Source organism: Candoia aspera, chromosome 2, assembly GCF_035149785.1.
Source record: "Candoia aspera isolate rCanAsp1 chromosome 2, rCanAsp1.hap2, whole genome shotgun sequence".
Lineage (NCBI taxonomy): Eukaryota > Metazoa > Chordata > Lepidosauria > Squamata > Boidae > Candoia > Candoia aspera.
The window spans coordinates 135606790-135627837 of NC_086154.1; the positions used below are offsets into that span (position 1 = coordinate 135606790).

At 39.8% G+C, this 21048-nt stretch overlaps 1 protein-coding gene across 3 annotated transcripts in view; it reads left to right on the top strand.

The window, feature by feature from the left end:
• Positions 1–248: 248 nt before the first annotated feature.
• Positions 249–21048, top strand: part of TFCP2 (transcription factor CP2) — a 45804-nt gene continuing 25004 nt past the window's right edge. Inside the window, exons 1-5 of one of the 3 annotated variants that reach the window (XM_063293775.1) lie at positions 249–323; positions 1057–1284; positions 14724–14875; positions 15815–15891; positions 17985–18090. In XM_063293775.1, the coding sequence (XP_063149845.1) occupies positions 1163–1284; positions 14724–14875; positions 15815–15891; positions 17985–18090 (457 nt within the window). In that variant the 5' untranslated portion in view covers positions 249–323; positions 1057–1162. Of the gene's footprint in view, positions 441–930; positions 1285–14723; positions 14876–15814; positions 15892–17984; positions 18091–21048 lie in introns of those variants that run through there. The other 2 variants (XM_063293774.1, XM_063293776.1) reach the window with 2 other exon arrangements.

The following is a 21048-nucleotide window of genomic DNA, read 5'->3' on the forward strand; positions in this document are numbered from 1 at the left end:
TCTAAAAGCGAGCAGACGAACGCCCCCTCCCAGTCAACCCTGCCCAGGCTTCAAACCAAAGGAACCCCACTAAGCCCCGCCCCCCCGTTACTTCATCCCCGCAGGCTCTGGTTCGGCGTGAAAGACAGGGGAAGGTGCTTTACTCTCATGTTCCGATTGGTCAAGCGGAGGAGGGGGCGGGAGGGAGAGTCCCGATTGGCTTCGGCAGCCGAGGGAGGGGGCGGGGACCGGCGCGGTGGCCCGGCCGGGCTGCTGCATGTAGCGGCGTCCTCTTTTTCTGTCTGCCTCCATGTTGAGTGGATCTCGGGGCTGGGGGAGCGAAGGTGCCTAGGCTGCTCAGGGCTGTCGGGGTGGAGGAAGGCCGTACCCGCGCTCCTTAGAGCGGGACGTGCTGGGCTGGGGTTTGCTGGGCTGGAGCTAGAGGAGCCGGGGCAGAAGAGGTGCATGCAGGGGCAGGGGACGGCGGGATAGTGTGTCGCTGCCCGGAAGCGTGGGTGGCTCGGGGCCTCAGGAGTAGGAGGGTCTGCTTTCGGGAGCCCCGGCGCTTCCGCGGGGCTGGTAACCCAGGTCGCCGGGTTGGGATGCGCGCGCTACGCTGGCTGTGGCGACGGAGGGAGGGAGGTCCGTGGTACGGGTGATCAGTGGGACGCCCTCCTCGTCGATGCGTGGCTCCTCTGAGGAGAGCCGGACAAGATCCCCGAGGGCCCGGCGGGTGGCCGACTTGGGCGTGAGAGTTGCCAAGAGAGGCCTGGCGGGCTTGCTTGCTTGCTTGGGATCTCTTGCGGTTGGCCGGGGCCCCTATACAACCAGACGCGTAAATCCTCGAGAAGGGGGATTGGAGAGCAAGCTGACTCCTCGTCCTCCTTGGAAGCAGGCTGAGCCCTTGCAAAAACTTAGAGAGAAGGAGTGAGCGGGGGTGGGTGGGTTACGAAGTAGATGTAGGGTTTGTTTACAAGCCGCGCTCTAAGAGGCAGGTGCACGTAAGGGAACTGCATCTTTTGGTGAAGGAAGAGCGGTCTCCCGTGCCCTCTGCATATATCTGTTTTTATCTTAAAGAGGAGGCTCTGGAGTGGGCATGGCGGCGGCATCCTAGTGTGCTCTGGATATTCTGGAGGAGTTGCTTCTCTTTCCCTAGCTAGCCGGCTCCTGAAAGTGTTCAAAAATGGCTTGGGCTCTGAAGCTGCCCTTAGCGGATGAAGTCATCGAGTCAGGCCTAGTTCAGGATTTTGATGCCAGCCTTTCTGGCATTGGCCAAGAGCTAGGTGCTGGTGCGTACAGTATGAGGTAAGTAAAGAAAATGATTTTGCCAGTTTTTCATGGAGCTTTTCACGTTGGGGAAATGCTGTATCTGGAAAGATTGAGCTGGGAATGTTAAGATGGGTGTCATGTTGAGGAGGTGTGGTTAGATCAAATATGTGTTGTTTGCTATATTAAGTGAGGTATCTGATCTGGTTGGTTACAAGGTATAGAACCTGCGGTGAATGGCGTTCCCTATTTGCACCATGTGGTAATTGGTGGATGTTTTGAAAGTTATTGTTGCATGTCTTTTAAAGTGGTGAGTGAGCTGCACATTGCATTCACTGGTGTGCCTCAAAGCTGTCCCTGCCAAAGGGTTTGTGGCATGGTAGGGCTTCTTGTAGTATGGACTTGTAATATTCTAGGGGCTGAAAAAATTGCCATGTTATATGATGAATAAACTTGGGAACTTCAGTCATGATTCTAGTTCAGCCTCATATTTGAAGTAGTTAAACATATTGATTATGATTGGTCAATAATTCTGGTTGGATAATTAGTATTTTCTCTTAGTTTTGAATGGTTCTCTTGTACTTCTTTTCTCGAGTTGTCTTAATGTACTCTTAATATACTGCATAAAACAAACTCTTTCTTGCTTTAAAAGAGTGTATTCATGAAAGTTTTATGGAGCATGTAAATTCAACAAAGCAAACCTCTTCCCTACATACTTTCATTGCATAAATAATTAGATTAAAATGCTGTGTAATTAAATGAGTTTTTATTTTATTTAGTATATGGCTTCCTTTGACAACTTTTTTGGAAACAGGAACCTACAGTCATGCAGACTATCAGTTTGAATGGACAAAACTATTTAAAGAAGGGAGGGTAGATCAGATGTTCTTGGATTATGATGGAATATCCAGATTTAAACCTCATATCTCAGTTCTTTTTGTTAACTGAATTTATATTTATAGAATTTCTTATTTCTTTCCACTGATAAAACAATCTCAGACTGAAATAGAATGTTAAAAATGTAACAATAAAGAAGAAAAGGGAAGTGAAATCATATAAATACAGGAGAAAAAAGCATATAATAAAAATTAAAAAGTGTTAAAATTGAATAGTGTCCTAATATGTTGCGCAGAATCAAAGCCTGATGTCCCTTTGCTTGGTGGTGTGTTGGTAATAAGAAAAAAAACTTGTGAGACCAACTACCTCTATTGGTTGGATGCACATGTTGTGCTCAGCCATAATATGTTTGGTTGAATAAACCATGATTTATTTCAGATCAGTGATAACACTGGCTTACAGTTCTAAAATCAGTAAGACAACAAGCCATTATTTCAAACTTTGCTGTATTGCCCTAAAATCATAGTTTAATCAGTGAATGTGAATGTATGTTTCTTGGTTTATTCCTAATTTTGGCTGAGCATATTTGTGCCTTTCTCAAAAACTGTTTATGCATTGGACAATACTTTCCATTATTTAAAGTCATTATTGTCCCACAAAAAATAAGCTGCAGATTTAGGCCCCTGTTAGCCTGATGTTCCCTCCCACAGTTCATTGCATTCTGCATGGTTAAGTCTTAGGTCAGTGTCATCATCTACTATGATTGATTAGATAATTCATGCCATGTACTTGCACTGTAGTTCAGGAAAAATAAAGGTGAAGTCCCACCCACGCAACCTAAGAGAAAAAAAGGTTGCTTCCAGAATACCATAAAAGATCCTGTGCAACTGGTTTATGCCATGTGATATATATGAAACTGCCCAGAAGAACATAGACTTTGAAAAAGTCTGATTTTTGTTACAGTATATGTTCAGGTAAGAATTTGTATATATGCTGACCTTTAGACTAATATTGTAAAAAAAAAAAAGAGTCTTTAAAAATGTATTACTCTACCTTGAAAAACTAACTCATGGATTCAGTCTGAAGAAGGAGCACAACATTGAGAAGAACCATGTTTATTACATCATTGGTTGCTTCCTTTACAAGAAAGGGGGACCCTGAACAATAGAAAAGTAAAGATTTTTATAGAAGTTGAGGGCTACAAGGTGGGAAGTCCTAGGCATCTGGCTTGCTTCCCAATTTGGAGAAGCTAGGCAGTCCTTATCAGTATACCTGGGATGAGTTCTCTTGTTTGGCAAAATGGGCCTTTCGGGAGGGCAGCAGAAGTGAGAAAGGTTCATTGTGAAGGAGATGGAATGTTGAGGTCATCAATTGATGGAGCATAGAATGATTGCTGTGTTGCAATTTCCTTGTAAGGGGCTGCCTTTGGGCTGTACTGTGAGCTGGTGAGGAGGCTTCTGTTCTTTAGTTTGATGGGATTGCAGGAGGCTTTGTCTGGGGGCAGGAAGGGTCAATTTGGATCTGGTAGGATTAGGCAAAGAAATGGTTCAACCCTGGTCATGTCCAAAAGATGGGGAGGAAAAGAGTGCAACTTCCATTAGGTTTATTTTCGTTAGGTTCGATTAGGTTTATTTTCTCCATTATACCAACCGAATACTTCAACAAGAATAGGTAGACATCCATAAGACACACAAACAAAGGCTTCTTTCTTCTATACTCATTTCTTTTTTTTCTTCAGAAGTGTTATGTGCTGAATTACAGTCCAAAATCAAGTACAGTAGTGCTTAAAAGTTTATGAACCTTTTGAAATTTCAGTATTTCTGCATAAATATGATCTAAAACATCTGTTCTCCACACAAGTCCTAAAACTAGATAATCTCATTTTAGGACTTGTGTGGAGAACAGATCACATTTAGGTCATATTTATGCAGAAACATTGAAAATTCAAAAAGGTTCACAAACTTTTAAGCACCACTCTATCTCAGTGCCACGTTATATAGAGCTATAGAAGAAATAACCAACACTTTCAGTTAGGCCTGGAAGCCAACTAATAGGTAATGCAGTGACTTCAAAATGAGTATTGTTCTACAAGAATAAGAGAATTAGAACAAAAACATAAAACCAGCCTAGACAAACAATTTATGAAAGAATTGTGAGAAACTGAACAATTAAATCTATTAGGAACAGAAGAATTACAGAAGAAAATAAAATTTGCCAAACATACAAATAAACCAGGGAGATTATTAGCTTACCAACTCAGAAAAAAGAAGAAACACAAAGAATATCAGAAATAAAAAAGTTTCACTGAAGATCGGAAATAGGAGAATTGGCAGCTTTCTTTAAAGAATTATGCTCCAAGACCAGTATTGACAAAGCTGCTATAAATAAATACATCAAAAAGTTGGTCATCAAAGAATTCAGTGGTCAACATAGGCAAATGTTAAGCACATCTATAACTGTTCAAGAAACAAAAACAGCAATAAAACAAATTAAATTGGGAAAAGCAACAGGCCCAGATGGGCTGATAGTTCTTTGAATTCATTATAATATTGAGCTATCAGAACCATTGAAAATATGATAAAATTAACAAAACAAGCATAATGCCACCATCATGGGGGAAAGCACATATAACTAATTTATAAAGAAGGGAATGATCTAGAGAAACAACAATCATATAGACCAATTTTTTTGTTGCATGTAGATTATAAGATTTTTATTGCAATATTAACTGATGGACTGTAGAAATGTGTTTCAGGCATTATACGCGCTGACCAAACTGGTTTCATCCCAAAAAGAAACATACAGGACAGCAGTAGGTTCATAATCAACACCACAGAACATATAAAGTAAAAAAGGAGAAAGCTGCCCTAATTTTCTTAGATGCAGAAAAAGCCTTTGACAATTTGCGATGGCAGTTCATGCTGACAGTACTGAATAAAATGAATCTCAGAGAAGAATTTCAAGCTTGGGTTAAAAGTATGTATCAACAGCAAAAAGGAAAGATTTTGGCTAACGGAGTGCTCTCTGCAGATTTTCAAGTCAGTAAAGGAACAAGGCAAAGATGTCCACTCCTTTATTATTTATCATCCCGTTAGAAATACTGGCAGAAAAAATCTGAGGTGACAACAGGTCTCAAAATCCGTGGAGAGGAATATACAGTAAGCTTAAGTGTTATGTGAATGATGTAATACTATTATGGAACCACACAAGGCCAAAAAAAAATATGAACGTAATCCATAAATATGGAGGATATTCTGGATATAAAATCAATATTCAGAAAACAAAAATAATTACAAGACTTTTAACACAGGAAGAAATTAATTTTCTGCAAAAAGAATCTGGTTGTCAGCAAAACATCTTGGTTTGCATTTGACAGGAAACAATGAAGAAATATATCAAAATAACTGTCTAATTATGGCAAGAGATTAAAAAAGATCTTGAAAGGTAGAGGGACCTAAAGCTACAGTCAGGACCAGAAATATTGGAACAAGGATAACTGTTTTGGCATTTGGCCTCTGTACACCACCACACTGAAGTTGAAAGGAAACACACCCGGATGGGAGTGAAGTCAGGACTCTCAGCTGTAATTCAAGGGGTTTGACAAAAGTGGGGCACTAACCATTCAGGAAGTACAGCCAGTGGCATACACTCACCCCCATTGTTGGTGGCTCATAAGTAATGGAACAAATAGCTGACAAGCAGCTGCATGGCCAGGTGTGGCCTGTCTCCTGGGCACCCCATGACCAATCAAGCAGATAAAAGGCTTGGAGGTGGTTCTGAGGGTTACATTTGCATTTGGTAGCTGTTCACTGGAACTCTCAACATGAGGTCCAAAGAGGTGTCCATGCAAGTGAAGGAGACCATCATTAGGCTGAGAAAACAAAATAAACCCATCAGAGAGATAGCAAAAACATTGGGAGTGACCAATACAACAGTTTGGAACATCTTGAAAAAGAAGGAATTAACCGGCAAGCTCAGCAACAGCAAAAGGCCTGGAAGACCACGGAAGACAACTAAAGTGGATGATAGCCGAATTCTGCTCATGGTGAAGAGGAACCCTTTCAAAACATCTAGCCAGGTCAAGAACATTCTTGAGGAGGTAGGCATGTCATTGTCAATATCTACAGTAAAGAGATGGCTTTATGAATGTAAATACAGAGGCTTTATAACAAGGTGCAAACCACTGGTAATGCTCAAGAACAGAAAGGCCAGATTAGACTTTTCTAGCAAACGCCTAAAAACCTTCCCAGTTCTGGAATAAGATTCTTTGGACTAATGAAACCAAGATTAACTGGCACCAGAATGATGGGAAGAGAAAAGTATGGAGAAGGAAAGGAACAGCTTATGATCCAAAGCATACCACATCATCTGTCAAACATGATGGAGACAGTGTTATGGCATGAGCACGTATGGCTGCCAATGGAGCTGGGTCACTGGTGTTTATTGATGACCTGACTGCTGATAAAAGCAGCAGGATGAATTCTGAAGTGTATAGGGCTATACTTTCTGCTCAGATTCAGCCAAATGCTGCCAAACTGATAGGATGCCGCTTCATATTGCAGATGGATAATAACCCAAAACATAGAGCAAAAGCTACCCAAGAGTTTCTCAAGGCAGAGAAGTGGGATGTTCTTCAATGGCCAAGTCAGTCACCTGATCTCAACCCAATAGAGCATGCTTTTCACTTACTGAAGACAACACTGAAGGCAGAAAGGCCCACAAACAAGCAGCAGCTGAAGGCAGCTGCAGTAAAGGCCTGGCAAAGCATCTTGAGGGAGGAAATTCAGCATTTGGTCATGTCCATGGGTTCCAGACTTCAGGCATCATTGACTGCAAAGGATTCTCATCCAGGTATTAAAGGTGATCCTTATGTTTGTAATGATGTTGGTTTGTTCCATTACTTATGAGCCACCAACGATGGGGATGTGTGTATGCCACTGGCTGTACTTCCTGAATGGTTAGTGCCCCACTTTTGTCAAACCTCTTGAATTACAGCTGAGAATCCTGACTTTGCTCCCATCTGGGTGTGTTTCCTTTCAACTTCAGTGTGGTGGTGTACAGAGGCCAAATGCCAAAACAGTTATCCTTGTTCCAATATTTCTGGTTCTGACTGTATCTTGGTTAGGATCAATTGCAATTGTTAAAATGAATGTATTACCTAAGATAAACTATTTCAAATGGCACTAGCTAGAATTTCTGAGAGAACTTTACAAGAATGGCAAGACCCTGCCAGTAAATTCATATGGAGTGGGAAAAGACCTAAATAAAAAAAAATCTACAAGGTTCTAAAGAAAGAGGTGACCTTGCTTTCCAAATTTTAAATTGTTTTATAAAGCAAGCTGCCTGACAGGGATAACAGAGTAGATAAAATCTCCAAATAGCAGAATGGCAATTTTGGAAGGAGCTGGTTTAGTCAATGGACTTCATACAGTACAGAGACACAAAGGAGGATAAAAAAAGAACGTATTATCAGACAAAGCCTGATAAAGGTATGGAATTGAACAAAAGGAATAATAACCCAACAATTTCACTCTTAGCTTCTCCTTCAAATGCTTTTCATGTTGGAGACAACTACAGTAAAGGGAAGGTAATTACATACGCAGATATGGTCCACTTAGATTCTACGAATTTAAAAACACAGCGATTACTTAGTGAAGGCTGGAATATACCATGATTGATGTATTTACAAATAGCCAGAAAGATAAGATCAGATCCTAAGGAAGGAGGGATAATAATAATATCTGAATTTATAATAGTATCTGAAATTATTATAATAGAATCTGAAATGCTAATACAAAATCAACACCACCTATTAGGATGTATATATAAACTTTTACTTAGACATGGCACAGAGACAGAACAAATTGTGTGATAAAATGAATGCAAAATAACAGAAACTGTTAAAACAATGGGAAGAATTATGGACTAAATCTGTAATATTCACACCAAGTTATAATCTAAAGGAAAATTGGTATAAAATGTTTTATAAATGGTATACTACTCCATCAATAATATCAAAGATAAATCATACCGCAATAGATGTTGGAAATGTCAGAAACAGAAGGAGTGTTTTATCACATGTGGACAGGTAAAAAAGTGCAAAAATACTGGAAAGACATACAGAGTACACGGCAGAAAATCTTGGAATTTAAATTTGAAATGAAACGACAACTTTTTTTATTAGGAATAAAAATATATGGATTACTGCAGAATTTGGTTCCTATATCTATATTTCTCTGATGTGATCTGTTACTAGTACAAAGCAGATTTGGGTTGTCTCTTAACAAGTCTGCACCGAAGACCTATGAAAGGGAAATGTTGATGTCCAAAATCAGTTATAAATCTCAAATACTTCTGAAAACTATATACAACAAATGGTTTTCTCTTCTGGATCTATATTGCTGTAATAGATTATTTTGTGGTACTGAGCATGATAAATTGGGTTCCCCCCACCCTCTTTGTAAGGAAAGTATTTGGTTTTGAAAATACGCTGATAGTAAAGATAGATTTGATTTGGGTTTGAGAAAAGCTTCATTTAAATCCTTAAGCTGTGAGTCTGAGTCTGAATAGATACAACTGTATTCTAGAGCTTGGCTGTAGATAATGGATTTTGTCATGTATTTTGAATGGAAGCTGGAAGCATATATTAGGGATGTGCAAAACAGTCTGTGCGTGGAACAGCTAGTTTCTGGTGGTCTGTGTCTAAATCAAAACACACGCTTTTGGTCCCCATCTGGCCACAAACACGTTCCAAGAAGTGGGAAGACTCACCGAAAAGAATTTATTTTTGAGGCCCAGAGACACCAAAGTATGGTGTTCCATAGGCTCCATGTCTACCTGATTTTTATTTCTTTAGTTTTTTTTAATTTAAAACATTAAATGGGAAGCTGGTATGCTGCAAAGCAAACACCAATCTCAACCATACTCTTTATTTCCAAGAATACTTGGGGCCTCTGCATATATGCTGAAGCCATTCTTAGAAAACAAAAGTAATAGGGGAGTATAACTCCATATTTTGTTAGGAACTCCTAATAAGTTGTTTTGTGACCATGGCATTAATTCAGTGAAAGTTCCTATAAAATGCTCACAAAATTCAAAGTGGGCCCACTAGTCCAAAGATACTGGTTATCACCTTCAAAGTCCTACATAATGCTATGTCAGGTTATTTGTAGGACTGCTTCTCCGTGAAGGTATCTGCCTGCTCCAGCAGGTCAGCTGGGTGGGCACGCTCCAGGTCCCTTCCCTTAAATCTTGCCACCTAATGGGCCTGGGAAGTGTGCCTTTTCTGTAGCAGCATTTGCCCTGTGGAATACTTTTTCCACTAGGATCTGATCGGTTCCCACCCTTTTAGCCTTTCAGAAAGCCACAAAGGTCTCACCCTATCCCCCAAGGTTTGGAATAGGGTGAGATTGGAGCCCAGGGATTGTACTGTTAGATGAACCAGAGAATATTGGTTGAGGTGCCAGATTTTTGGTTTTACTGCTTTTTTGTTTTTTATTATTACTGCAAGCCACCCAGAGTTGTGTTTCATAAGATGGGCGGCCATATAAGCCCTTTAAATAAATAAATAAAAATAAATAAATGTGGGGAACCCTGCTATAAAGTTTCTGTCCTCCCATCCTTTTATTGCCTATATTTTCCATGCGCTTAAAACTTGCATGATCAAGGAATAGGAGGAAAAGACTTAGGGCTGGAAGTTAATTGTTTTATTAACTTTTTAACATCTGGAAAATATAATATCTAACATGTTGCTAATGGTAACTCAATTTGTACATGTTGAACATTCCTTGAATTCGTAATAATTAATTGTGTGAATGTGTGAACTATTAAATGTATTGATGAAAAATTATCAAAGTAATGTTTCATGCTATACCTTGTTTTCACTTTGTTGGTTGAACCTAATAATTCTGTTGGAGAAATAATGTATATGAAAGTAATTTTTTACTGCAGATAACATTTTAAATAGTAATTAGAGCTCTTCTTCCATTCTGTGGGAGATATGCATACCATTATAATGATCCTTACAAGGCAATGCAATCTGCATTGGCCTGGGAATCAGTGGCATTAAAAGCAGTGGGACATTTCAGAGAAGACACATATACTGTAGGATTGCATGGTCAGGTTCCAGAAATGCAGCTAATTGGGATAGTGACAGATAAGCAAGTGGTTTTGAAGACAAAGGGCCTGCAGTGAACAAAATCTTGCTTCTATCTTCATATCAAGACAAAAGTAGGGTATCAATGTGCTCAGGTTCAACTTTATTTCCATGAAGTTTTATTATCTTGGGAATCACTTTTGTGTCATTGATTTTATTTTGCAGCAAGTGGGATTACTTATTTTTATTTCTTTGAAGCATTTATATCCTGTCGTTTGTAATTCTTGTCCTAGCCCTAGCCAGTCATCTGTCTGATCTACACTAACAGAAAAAACATGATGTTAAAAAAATAGTGATGCTGCTGCTGCTATCCATTCAATCATGTCCAATTCTTGGAGATTATATGGACCAGCTCTCTCCACATTTTCTGATCTTGTACGACTTCTTTTAGTTGTTTTATGCTGTGGCTTGTGTCGGCTTTGATGGTGTCTAGCCACCATGTTTTTTGGTGGCCTCATTTCCTTTTACCACTGACCATTCTGAGCATAACTGCCTTTTCCAGTAAAAATAAAAATTAATTAATTAATTTAAAAAATAGTAAGAAAAGCTTATTTGTGTGATTCTGATAAATTACGTAAAAGAAACTTTTACCTGACTTCTCATTTTGCATAATCCGGGAAATTTTACTGTTTCTATAAGTTATTCTGCTGTTGCTTGCCATGAGGGGCTGGGGTGGGAAAAGAGCTATACAGAAACTGGTTTTACAGATAGAAAATTTGGTAACATTTACTGGTATTGTATTAGTTATTACTGACCAGGTTATTTTAATTTTCAATCCACATTTGAAAATAATTGTATATCTGGGGTGGAGGAAAAAATTGAGAGTAGGGGAGGGATAGTTAGTAGGCATACATACAACTTTGGCTATAGCAAAATATATAATAGAGTATAAAATGTATGTATTTTGTGGAAATAATTTTTGCTACAATTCCTAATTTATGCTTCTCTGTGAAGTCAAGATGTATGTCAAGCAGAGTGTAATATAGTACTGATATTTTTCCTGGCCTCTTGCTAACTTAATTATTTAGAATTTGTAGAAAGGAATCATTATTACTCTATGATGTGGTTGATGTCCAATATAAATTCAGCTACATCCAGAAATAAGTGTCATGAGGTTTACTATATCTTTTTTTTATTATTGAAAGACTGTTAGGTTGTGTTTATTGGATATGTCACTTCATTCTTCAAGAAAATCAATATTTCTTTTCAAAACAGGGTTCCTTTTAAGATAGCAGGGTTGATGCACTCCATCTGTACAAGAGATGGGGAGATACAGGTGGCAGCCAGGATTCAATCCTTAAATCCCTGTGTAAAAGGGTTGAGACATGTGGTTTGTTAGCTTTGGATTAGGGCAGGTGGCACGCAGCCTCATAGTTGTGTGTGACCTTGAATCCTCTTTTGACAACTTCCAAGTTTCCTTCAAATGCACTTGATTTACCACTGTTTCAAAAAGTTGTAACATAAGGCTTAACATAGTTAGAACAAAATAAAGAAATACCTCAGTTCCCAAGAAAGAAGAGAAACGGCCTAGGTTATTTGCATGGTACAGCCTTATCTATGTAGTATCATTGTCCTACCTGAAATGAACTTTACTATGCTCAAAAAGTTAAAGGTTGCCCACTCCTAGTTTAGCATATTGAGTGGTCCAGCCATCGTGTCTTAGGGACCATATTTACTGTAATGGCTTTGTATGTGGAGTGAACTCAGCCATTGTAATTTTTTTGTAAACCGTAATTGAATCAAGACTTAGCATAAGTGTCATCTGAAACTTCGAGCATTTGGGCATTTTGAACAGCAATATAGCAAATACTCTAGAAAAAATATCTATTTTATGTATATAGGCTTGAATGGCAGAGACCGGAGAAGCGGTATCTTGCCTTTGTCTGTTAATGAGCTACGTCATCTTGCATACCAACAAGGAAGGGCGAGTGTGATTTTGGGTTTGGATGATTAAATCGTTTGATTTTAGAGAAATAATGTTACTAAATGATTAATTAATAGCAAGAGATTAACTTTTGTGTGATTTTATATCTGTGTTGGAGAAGGTTGGAGGTCACCTGTCTTTTATGTTTTTCTATCTAATCTTGCGCTGTTTTAGTTTTTCTTGTTTCTTTTTTAGACTTGTGTTCTATCTGTTCTATATTCTGTATTTTGTGTTTTAATTATATTCTGAAAAATTAATAAAACTTTATGAAAAAAAGGGCGAGTGTTTCGTGAGAATTATAACTCTTAATGAGCGTTATGATGGCTGAAAGCGAAGAGGAAGTGAGGAGCCTTATGATGAAGGTGAAAGAAGAAAGTGCAAAAGCTGGCTTGCAGCTAAACCTCAAAAAAACCAAGATTATGGCAACCAGCTTGATTGATAACTGGCAAATAGAGGGAGAAAATGTAGAAGCAGTGAAAGACTTTGTATTTCTAGATGCGAAGATTACTGCAGATGCTGACTGCAGTCAGGAAATCAGAAGACGCTTAATGAAGAGCAATGACAAATCTCGATAAAATAGTTAAGAGCAGAGACATCACACTGACAACAAAGATCCGCATAGTTAAAGTAATGGTGTTCCCCGTAGTAACATATGGCTGTGAGAGCTGGACCATAAGGAAGGCTGAGAGAAGGAAGATAGATGCTTTTGAACTGTGGTGTTGGAGGGAAATTCTGAGAGTGCCTTGGACTGCAAGAAGATCCAACCAGTCTATCCTCCAGGAAATAAAGCCAGACTGCTCACTTGAGGGAATGATATTAAAGGCAAAACTGAAATACTTTGGCCACATAATGAGAAGACAGGACACCCTGGAGAAGATGCTGATGCTAGGGAGAGTGGAAGGCAAAAGGAAGAGGGGCCGACCAAGGGCAAGGTGGATGGATGATATTCTAGAGGTGACGGACTCATCCCTGGGGGAGCTGGGGGTGTTGACGACTGACAGGAAGCTCTGGCGTGGGCTGGTCCATGAAGTCACGAAGAGTCGGAAGTGACTAAACGAATAAACAACAAATGAACGTTAAGATACTAGGAAACATTAGTACTCCTAGTACTCCTCCTATTTTCCCCACAACAACAACCCTGTGAGATGAGTTGGGCTGAGAGGGAGTGACTGCCCCAAGGACACCCAGCCAGCTTTCATGCCTCAGGCGGGTCTAGAACTCCCAGTCTCCTGGTTTCTAGCCCAGAACCTTAACCACTAGACCAAACTCCTGGGTATTGACTTCTAGCTTATGAGGGAAGTTGCCCCAGAAATCTTTACACTAAATATGCAGTTATGCACTTACTTTTTTTCCACTTCATTGTTTTTGTATAACTTGAACATCCGTAAACATAACTACTTTTGAGTTCAAATTCTTCATATGTGTGTTTGTGAAAATGGTAGTGCTTTCTTGATCCCGTTTGTAGTGGGTGCTGGAGCACTTCCCACAAATTGTAGTGTTATGCTGGGATTCTAGAGGCAGATGGCAGAGTGCCATTTTGAAAAATGGAGATTTCTTTTACTACTGCTAGTATAGAAATTGTTGATGGGAGTGCTTCAAAGTACACTTGGAACACAAACACCCATAAGTTACTCTGGTGAAGAAATGTAAGTCTTAACAAATTCCTAGTGATTTGCATTAATTTGCTGAAAAGTAGCAAGGATTTTAAATTCCCTCTTTCTAGCAGCATCAACACTGGGGCATCAGTTGTAGGTCACCGAAGATGCTGTGCCTTACTCAAAGTAAAAGCGTGGATGTTCATGGATATGCAACATTTAGTTGGCTTATGAAAATAAGTCTTTTGACTGATGACTTTTTCCACGGAGGTTGTCAATGTCAAATCTATTGTTTATTTGAAATGAAGTCTCAACAGGTCCATAGCTTAAAATCCTGTAGGTAGAGAATGAGTCTTTGCTTGAATATCTTCTCTGGATCCAAGTGTTGTGTCATCTTATAAAACCACCTTTGCCCTTTGTGGGGATAGTAGATTGCCAGCTTACCTTCCATTGCATCTGTCAGCCTTCTGTAGACATGTTAGACTTAGGCTCCCACAGATGCTGGCTGGAGGTTATGGGAGCTGAAAGTCTAATATATAAGGAGTTCATCAGCTTGGGGAAGAGTGCTCTCAGAGTTGTATAACAAACTCAAACGTCTCACCCTTCTCTTTGAAGTCTAAGAAAGAGCCTTAAAGTTGGCTAGTAATATGATAATCCTTCAGTTTAGCAAGTCTAAAGCAAGTACAGTTTCTTGATTTCTAAATAACATTATTTTCACTTTAAAACCCATATATCCTTCCTGAAAGGATTTTTTGATATGGAAGTTGTCCTTGCTAAATTGATTTAGATATGCAACAGCATACACATTCCTTTTGTTCTCCTATGCTGCTTAGGAAATTCTTATTTTAATGTGCTGATGTACTGCATGGATTTGTTTAATTGTCAAATAAGGATGCTCATTGTAATTTTAAAAGCTTTCAGTAAAGCTAACAGAAATAATTGTCCTGATCACACATTTGTTTTGTAGTGATGTCCTTGCCTTGCCCATCTTTAAGCAAGAAGAATCCAGCTTGCCTCCTGACAATGAGAACAAAATTCTGCCCTTTCAGTATGTATTGTGTGCTGCCACTTCCCCTGCTGTGAAACTTCATGATGAAACTCTCACCTATCTTAATCAAGGTGAGCTACGTTACTGTTCCTAGAATACTAGGTAGGAAAAAGGCTGCTTTATAGTTCTGGGTACGTATCAGCGTAAGTTGGCTGTTCAAACCAGTGTTAGTAAACAAAAGTTAAAATGTCCAGTGGGAAGGGGAAAATAACAAACAGTAGTTTAGGTTATTTATTAATTTAAGTGAAATTCTTCTATGACCTTGCCCAGTAAAACTGTCAGAGCACCTTACAGTGAACTTTAAAAAGAAATAGCTGGGAATACAGAAATCACAGGCATGAGTATTTGATGTGACTCACGGGCTTGGAAGTACCTGACAAAACCATGCAGTTGCCTAAGGGTGTGCAACTCATAATCTCTCAGCCAGCATAGCCTTGGTTACTGTCAAAAGAACCTCAACTTCGATAAACCTTAATTTATGTAATATTTTCTGTATTCAGCTAACTTTTGGCACTCCTCACATATCTAATACAGCTAATTTGGAAAAGGTTGGTGATAGTTCTGGTAGATGAAAAATGTTACTGACATATTAGCTATACACAGATTTTTTCAGATGTGTCATTCATTTAACATGACCTGGGACTCACCTGTATGAACCAATAGTATTTTGTAATTGGATCAATATAACTGAGGAGGTAGAGGGAGATTGGCTGATATCTCTGTTTACATTTCTCTTAGTTTAATACACTTCAGTTACAGCTCAGTTTAATGCAGTAACATAACTGACCACCAGATTGCAAGTCATTTCTGGTTTAATCTAGTTCAAACCTAATGAAACATGGACTGTTCTGAAAAGGGGTATAGTGATACGGATATACTTTCACACAAAATGGCCCTTTTTTCATTGTTTCCAATATACTGTGGGGACTGTCAGTTGCTTGCTTTTTCTTTCAGGCTGAGACAGTAAATCCTAATTTTTATAGTAACTGCAAATATATTTTCTTCTTCAGGTCAGTCTTATGAAATCAGAATGCTGGACAACAGAAAAATGGGGGAATTGCCTGAACTAAATGGGAAGCTTGTGAAGGTATGTAATAATCTGTCTTCTCCCAAAATATGTGACAGAGCTTAATCAGATTTCCACAAATATGCTTGCCAGGTAATTAATGATACTAAATTACGCAAAGTGATGCAGTCACTTACACCATCCCAGCAAACCTGGGTGGTAATGGCAATTTGGTGAGGAGAAAAAAGAAAGATGAGTGGGTGACAAATTAAGTGGATAAGCCAGTGATGAATGAGAAGTCCTTGCTGCTTGAAGCATAAATAATGCAGTTAATAAATAAGGCAGAGGAAATTTGCATCTCTTAGAATTTTGGATTTCACTGAATCTTCCAAAGACATATCATCTAAAAAGCTTGGTAGATAGTCTTGAATCAGGATTGTAAATGTGCGGCTTGCTACAGTTTCTATAGTAACTTGCAGAGGGTTTTTAAGAGGGATGGCAAAATTTTTAATAACCTTCCCATTACAAGTTATAAGTCATAGTGGTCAAGCATCCAGAGGACAATTGGCAAAATGCACTGCTCCAAGTAGCCTATCCACATCCTTAGGGACTACAAATTGAAATTGACCCAATCTTACTCCATAAGAGGGAGTTACTGGACACTCCCATCACTGATTCTGTGTCAAAGGTAGCATCCAGTCTAATGCAATTGTTCTGTACTGTAACTTATAACATTAATCCAACCTGTTTTCCTAAAACAGAATGATATTCTGGACAAAAACCATACTAGAAGGGAAGATACCTGAACATTTTCAGTGTACTATAAACAGTTTCTTAAATACTTAAGTATTTGTGGCTTCCCTTTAAAATATATAGCTATTGCTCTCTGGCTATTGCTTATACTTGAATACATTTATTAATGTAAAATTCTGGGAACATATATAGTGTTACTGTAGCAAAAAAATATTTTTTTCAAAGGTTCCTGTTTTGTAATTCCCTGTGTAAATTAAAGAGAGCCATTTGGTGTAGTGGTTAAAGGCATCTGACTGGAAACCAAGAGATTAAGTTTTAGTCATGCCGTAGTCTCAAAGCCAGCCGGTGGACTTTGGGGCACTCACCCTTTCTCAGCCCCAGGAAGCAGGCAGTGACAAACTACTTCCAAAAATGTTGTCAAGAACACTGCAGGGATTTGTCCAAACCTTTGCCAGGAGTCAAGATTGACTCAAAGGCACACACAGAAAAAGGTAAATAGTAGCTGAGACAGGTGACAATAGATGAATACTACACGCAGCATTTTTCTCCTTGTGTGTGTGTGTGCTTCATCCAAATATACCATCTCTGTTATAGATGCTGGGTCTATTGTTAATGGTTGCTTCTTCTAGTACTGCTTTTAAAAACAACAACAACAGGGAAATCTGGGCCTTTTTCTAGCACATTGAATTATCACATCCTGGACCCTGTTGTAGAATGTGGATTCATGATGTCATCTACTATTGAATAACAATGATAGTTTCCCAGCCCTTCGGCCTCTGGAGTGCTTAGGAATCATGGAAGTATTCAGTGCCTTGGGGATGCCCCCTGTGAGAACTAGCCTTATTGGAAGTCTGTCTTGTTTTCATAGCTGGGGCTGAGCTACAAGCCACATCCAAGTAGTTCACATGCGTGTCCATCTCTTAGTAGGAACATTGCATTATGGCAGGTAACTATGGAAGTACAGTAAACCGTAATTCAGATGTCTTGGATAGAATCCTCCATCCACTCCAAAGCAAGACTTTTCAATGGAATCTGTTTATGCCTTGCCTTGACTCACATTTAGCAGTTGATTTATGAGCGTATTTGAAGAACTAATCCTTGAAGAAACATAGAGCCTTTTCACACATTGCTCTAGTATTTTACCTCAGAATGCAGTGCAGTAGGGGAGTAAATCTTGGCTTTGCATGTCTCTTGCCATAAATAGCACCATGGATGTGAATGGAGGGTGTGTGCCAAGGCTAAGCTAAATATGTTCCATCCATATAATTGATTCGTGTTATGGTAGATGGATCTTGTGAGGATGTATTGTTGGAAGGGGCTCCCCGAAATCATCTTCTCTCCTCAATCATGGTTTTTCTTTTAAACCTACTTGCATTCCAGCATATTAATTATAATCAGTGGGAAGTTCTTTTGCTTCTTAGAGTATATTTAGAGTGGTGTTCCATGATCGGAGGCTGCAGTACACAGAGCATCAGCAGTTGGAGGGCTGGAGATGGAACAGGCCAGGGGACAGGATCCTGGATATTGGTGAGTGCCTTCAGTAAATCAGGGCTACCATCATGTTACAGCTCTTGGAAAGCATTTTCTTTGTCAGCTTACCTTCCGTTACTGCTTTTGGAAAATGGAATAGGGTAGAGTAGAATGGAATAGAATAGAATCAACTTTTATTGTCATTCCACTACGCACCAAGGTGCACATTAAAATGAAGTTCTATTGCAATTGGCTCAACTACTCAAGAGCAGTTTTCCTCTTTGGCTTACATCACCTGAACTTATATTATTTTCCCATGTAATATACATTTTTGATTGCTTGGATGGACCATCTTGAACAGTTTGGTCTCTAAACAATTTTCTGTCACAATCCTGTGCTTTGCTCAGGCTGCTTTGTTGCTTGGATTGCGTTGTTTAGCCACTTGTGGATAAAATCCCCTCCTAGTAGAGTCAGAAAGCTTTTTAGTCTTTTTTGGCTTCGTATTCCTATACTATTAATCAATTGAAAGCTGCTTTAAACTAGGAAAGAGTGTCCTCTTGTCCTTAGTGCGTTCCCATAATTATCTAACTCATCAGAGTATTCTGTACAGGTAGTCCTCAAGTTATGACTACAACTGGGCCCAGGATTGCCATCGCTAAGCGATGCAGTCGTAAAGCGCGATGTCACATGACTGCATCACTTAGCGACGGCAATCCAGGCAGTCCCAGTTGTCATTGCAACCCAAGATGTGCAGGTTGTTAAGCGGGAAGAAGAGGGAGTCCCAGGTAAGGGGCTCAGAGGTACCTCAGAGGGGTGGGGGAGGCCCAATGTAGGCCACATGCAAGTTGGGGAAGGGGGCTCAGTGCAGCATGAGCTCAGACAGGCCAGGGAATGAGGGTGGGTTGTGCTTGTGATCGCAGGGAGGCTGTGGAAAAAGGGCGCGGGATGTATGTGCATGTGTGTGCAACGGCAAGGAGGCTGAGGAAAGTGGGTGCAGGGTGCGTGTGATTGCAGGGAGGACATGGGGTATTTCTGTGTGATCTCAGGGAGGCCAAGAAAAGAGGGCGCAGGGTACGTGCGTGCATGTGTGCAATCACAGGGAGGCTGTGGAAAGAGGGTGTGGGGTGTGCGCGGGTGAAGTGGGGAAGGAGGGCACGGTGTGTGCGAGTGAAGAAAAGCCGGGGTTGGGGGAGACTTACCCAGCGACGTGCGACCTTCCTTGCCGGCTTCCCACTGACTTTGCTTGGGGGACGCCGGCAAGAAAGGTTGTGAATTGCAGTGATGTGACTGCAGGATGCTGCAACTGGTTATAAGTGCAAGCTGGTTGCCAAGCAACCAAATTTTGTTCATGTGACTGCAAGGGCGCTGCAATGGCCGGAACTTTGAGTACCAGTTGTATAAGTTCCTTTGTTCAGCATGTTGTAACTTCAAGCGGTCGCTGAACAAATGGTCGTAACTCCAGGGCTACCTGTGTAGGTAAGCAATTAAGGCTGCAATCCTATGTTTTTGGCCTGGAAATAAAGTGGATTGAATTTCTGAGTAAAGGATTCCAGTATTTGTAGTGAAAGTCTTAAGACCTGTCTAAAATTCTTAACAGTTTTCCCCTGTCTCCTTTTTTTTTTTTTTTGGCACAGTTGCATTATGTGTAATCAATTGCTTTTTGTTTTTACTTGAGAGTGACTTGAGGAAAATGTATTTACAACACCTCTGGATACTAGAAATGCTGAATCTTTGCAAGTTCTCTATTTAAAAAGAAAGAAAAATACTAGTTCTTATTTATAGATGCAAATCAGAGAATTGAAAAGTGAGAAAGGCTTGATAAGTTGGAGGAAGCAGATCATGGATACCTTCCGCTGTTCAAAACATGGGATTTTAATAAATCTGGGTTATTCCTTTTCACTCTTCTATGATTAGCAATATAAAATGAATAAATGAAAACTTACATCATTCATATAGGTCACAGAATTCTACTTAGGTGCATAGCTCTGTGTGCTTCTTAATACAAGGCAGGATTAAGTAATCTGTTGCCCTTCAGATCCCCATTGGAACCAGTCAACATGACTACGTCAAGGAATTAGAAGTCCAAAATATCTAAAGGGTACTAGGTTGCTAATCCTGATGTACAGGTAGGCCTCACTTAATGACCACAATTGGGACTGGAATTTTGGTTGCTAAGTGATGTGGTTGTTAAGCGAATCCGACCTGATTTTACAACCATTTTTGCAGCGGCCGTTAAGCAAACCATGTATTCGTTAAGTGAATCATGCAGTTCCCCATTGATTTTGCTTGCCGGAAGCCGGCTGGGAAGGTCAAAACTGGCGAACATGTGACCGTCATAAATGCGAACCAGTGGCCAGGCACCCGAATCATGATCACATGACTGCAGGGATGCTGCAACGGTCGTATGTGCAAGGAATGGTCAGAAGTTGGGTTTTAGCGCCACCGAACCATTGCAAAACAAATGGTCATTAAGCAAGGACTATCTGTAAAGTTCATATACAGACTAGTCTTCTGCAACTTCCAAAATCTTCTGTATGTACTAGTACAGCTATCTGGATGGAGCTTACATAGTATCAAATTCATGACCAAACTCAACAATACATGAGTGAATGACTTTACACTGAAGCTAGGTGGAATGACTGAGCTTTAGCCATTGTTTTGTACAGAAGAGGCTTGTCCTCTGTTACAGAATTAGGGTCTTTTAGGCATCCCTAGAGCAAACTCAGTGAATTTCATGCAATAAGACCAGAGCCTATCATAGATTTCTAAAACTTTTTTTTTAGTAGCCTAAGCATCTCACATTCATTATTTTCAGTCATTGAGATCATACTTACCTAAAACCCTTCTTACGCATTATTTTGCTTTTAGTTTGTCCCTCGACCTACATTCTGTCAAACCTGCTAGTTCCAACATATTTAATTACTTTAGTTATACATAAATTTCTTAGGTAGCCTCCCATTCAGCAAGATGGTTGCTTGTTGTGGGTACAGATCGTATTTTGATTGTACAATCTTG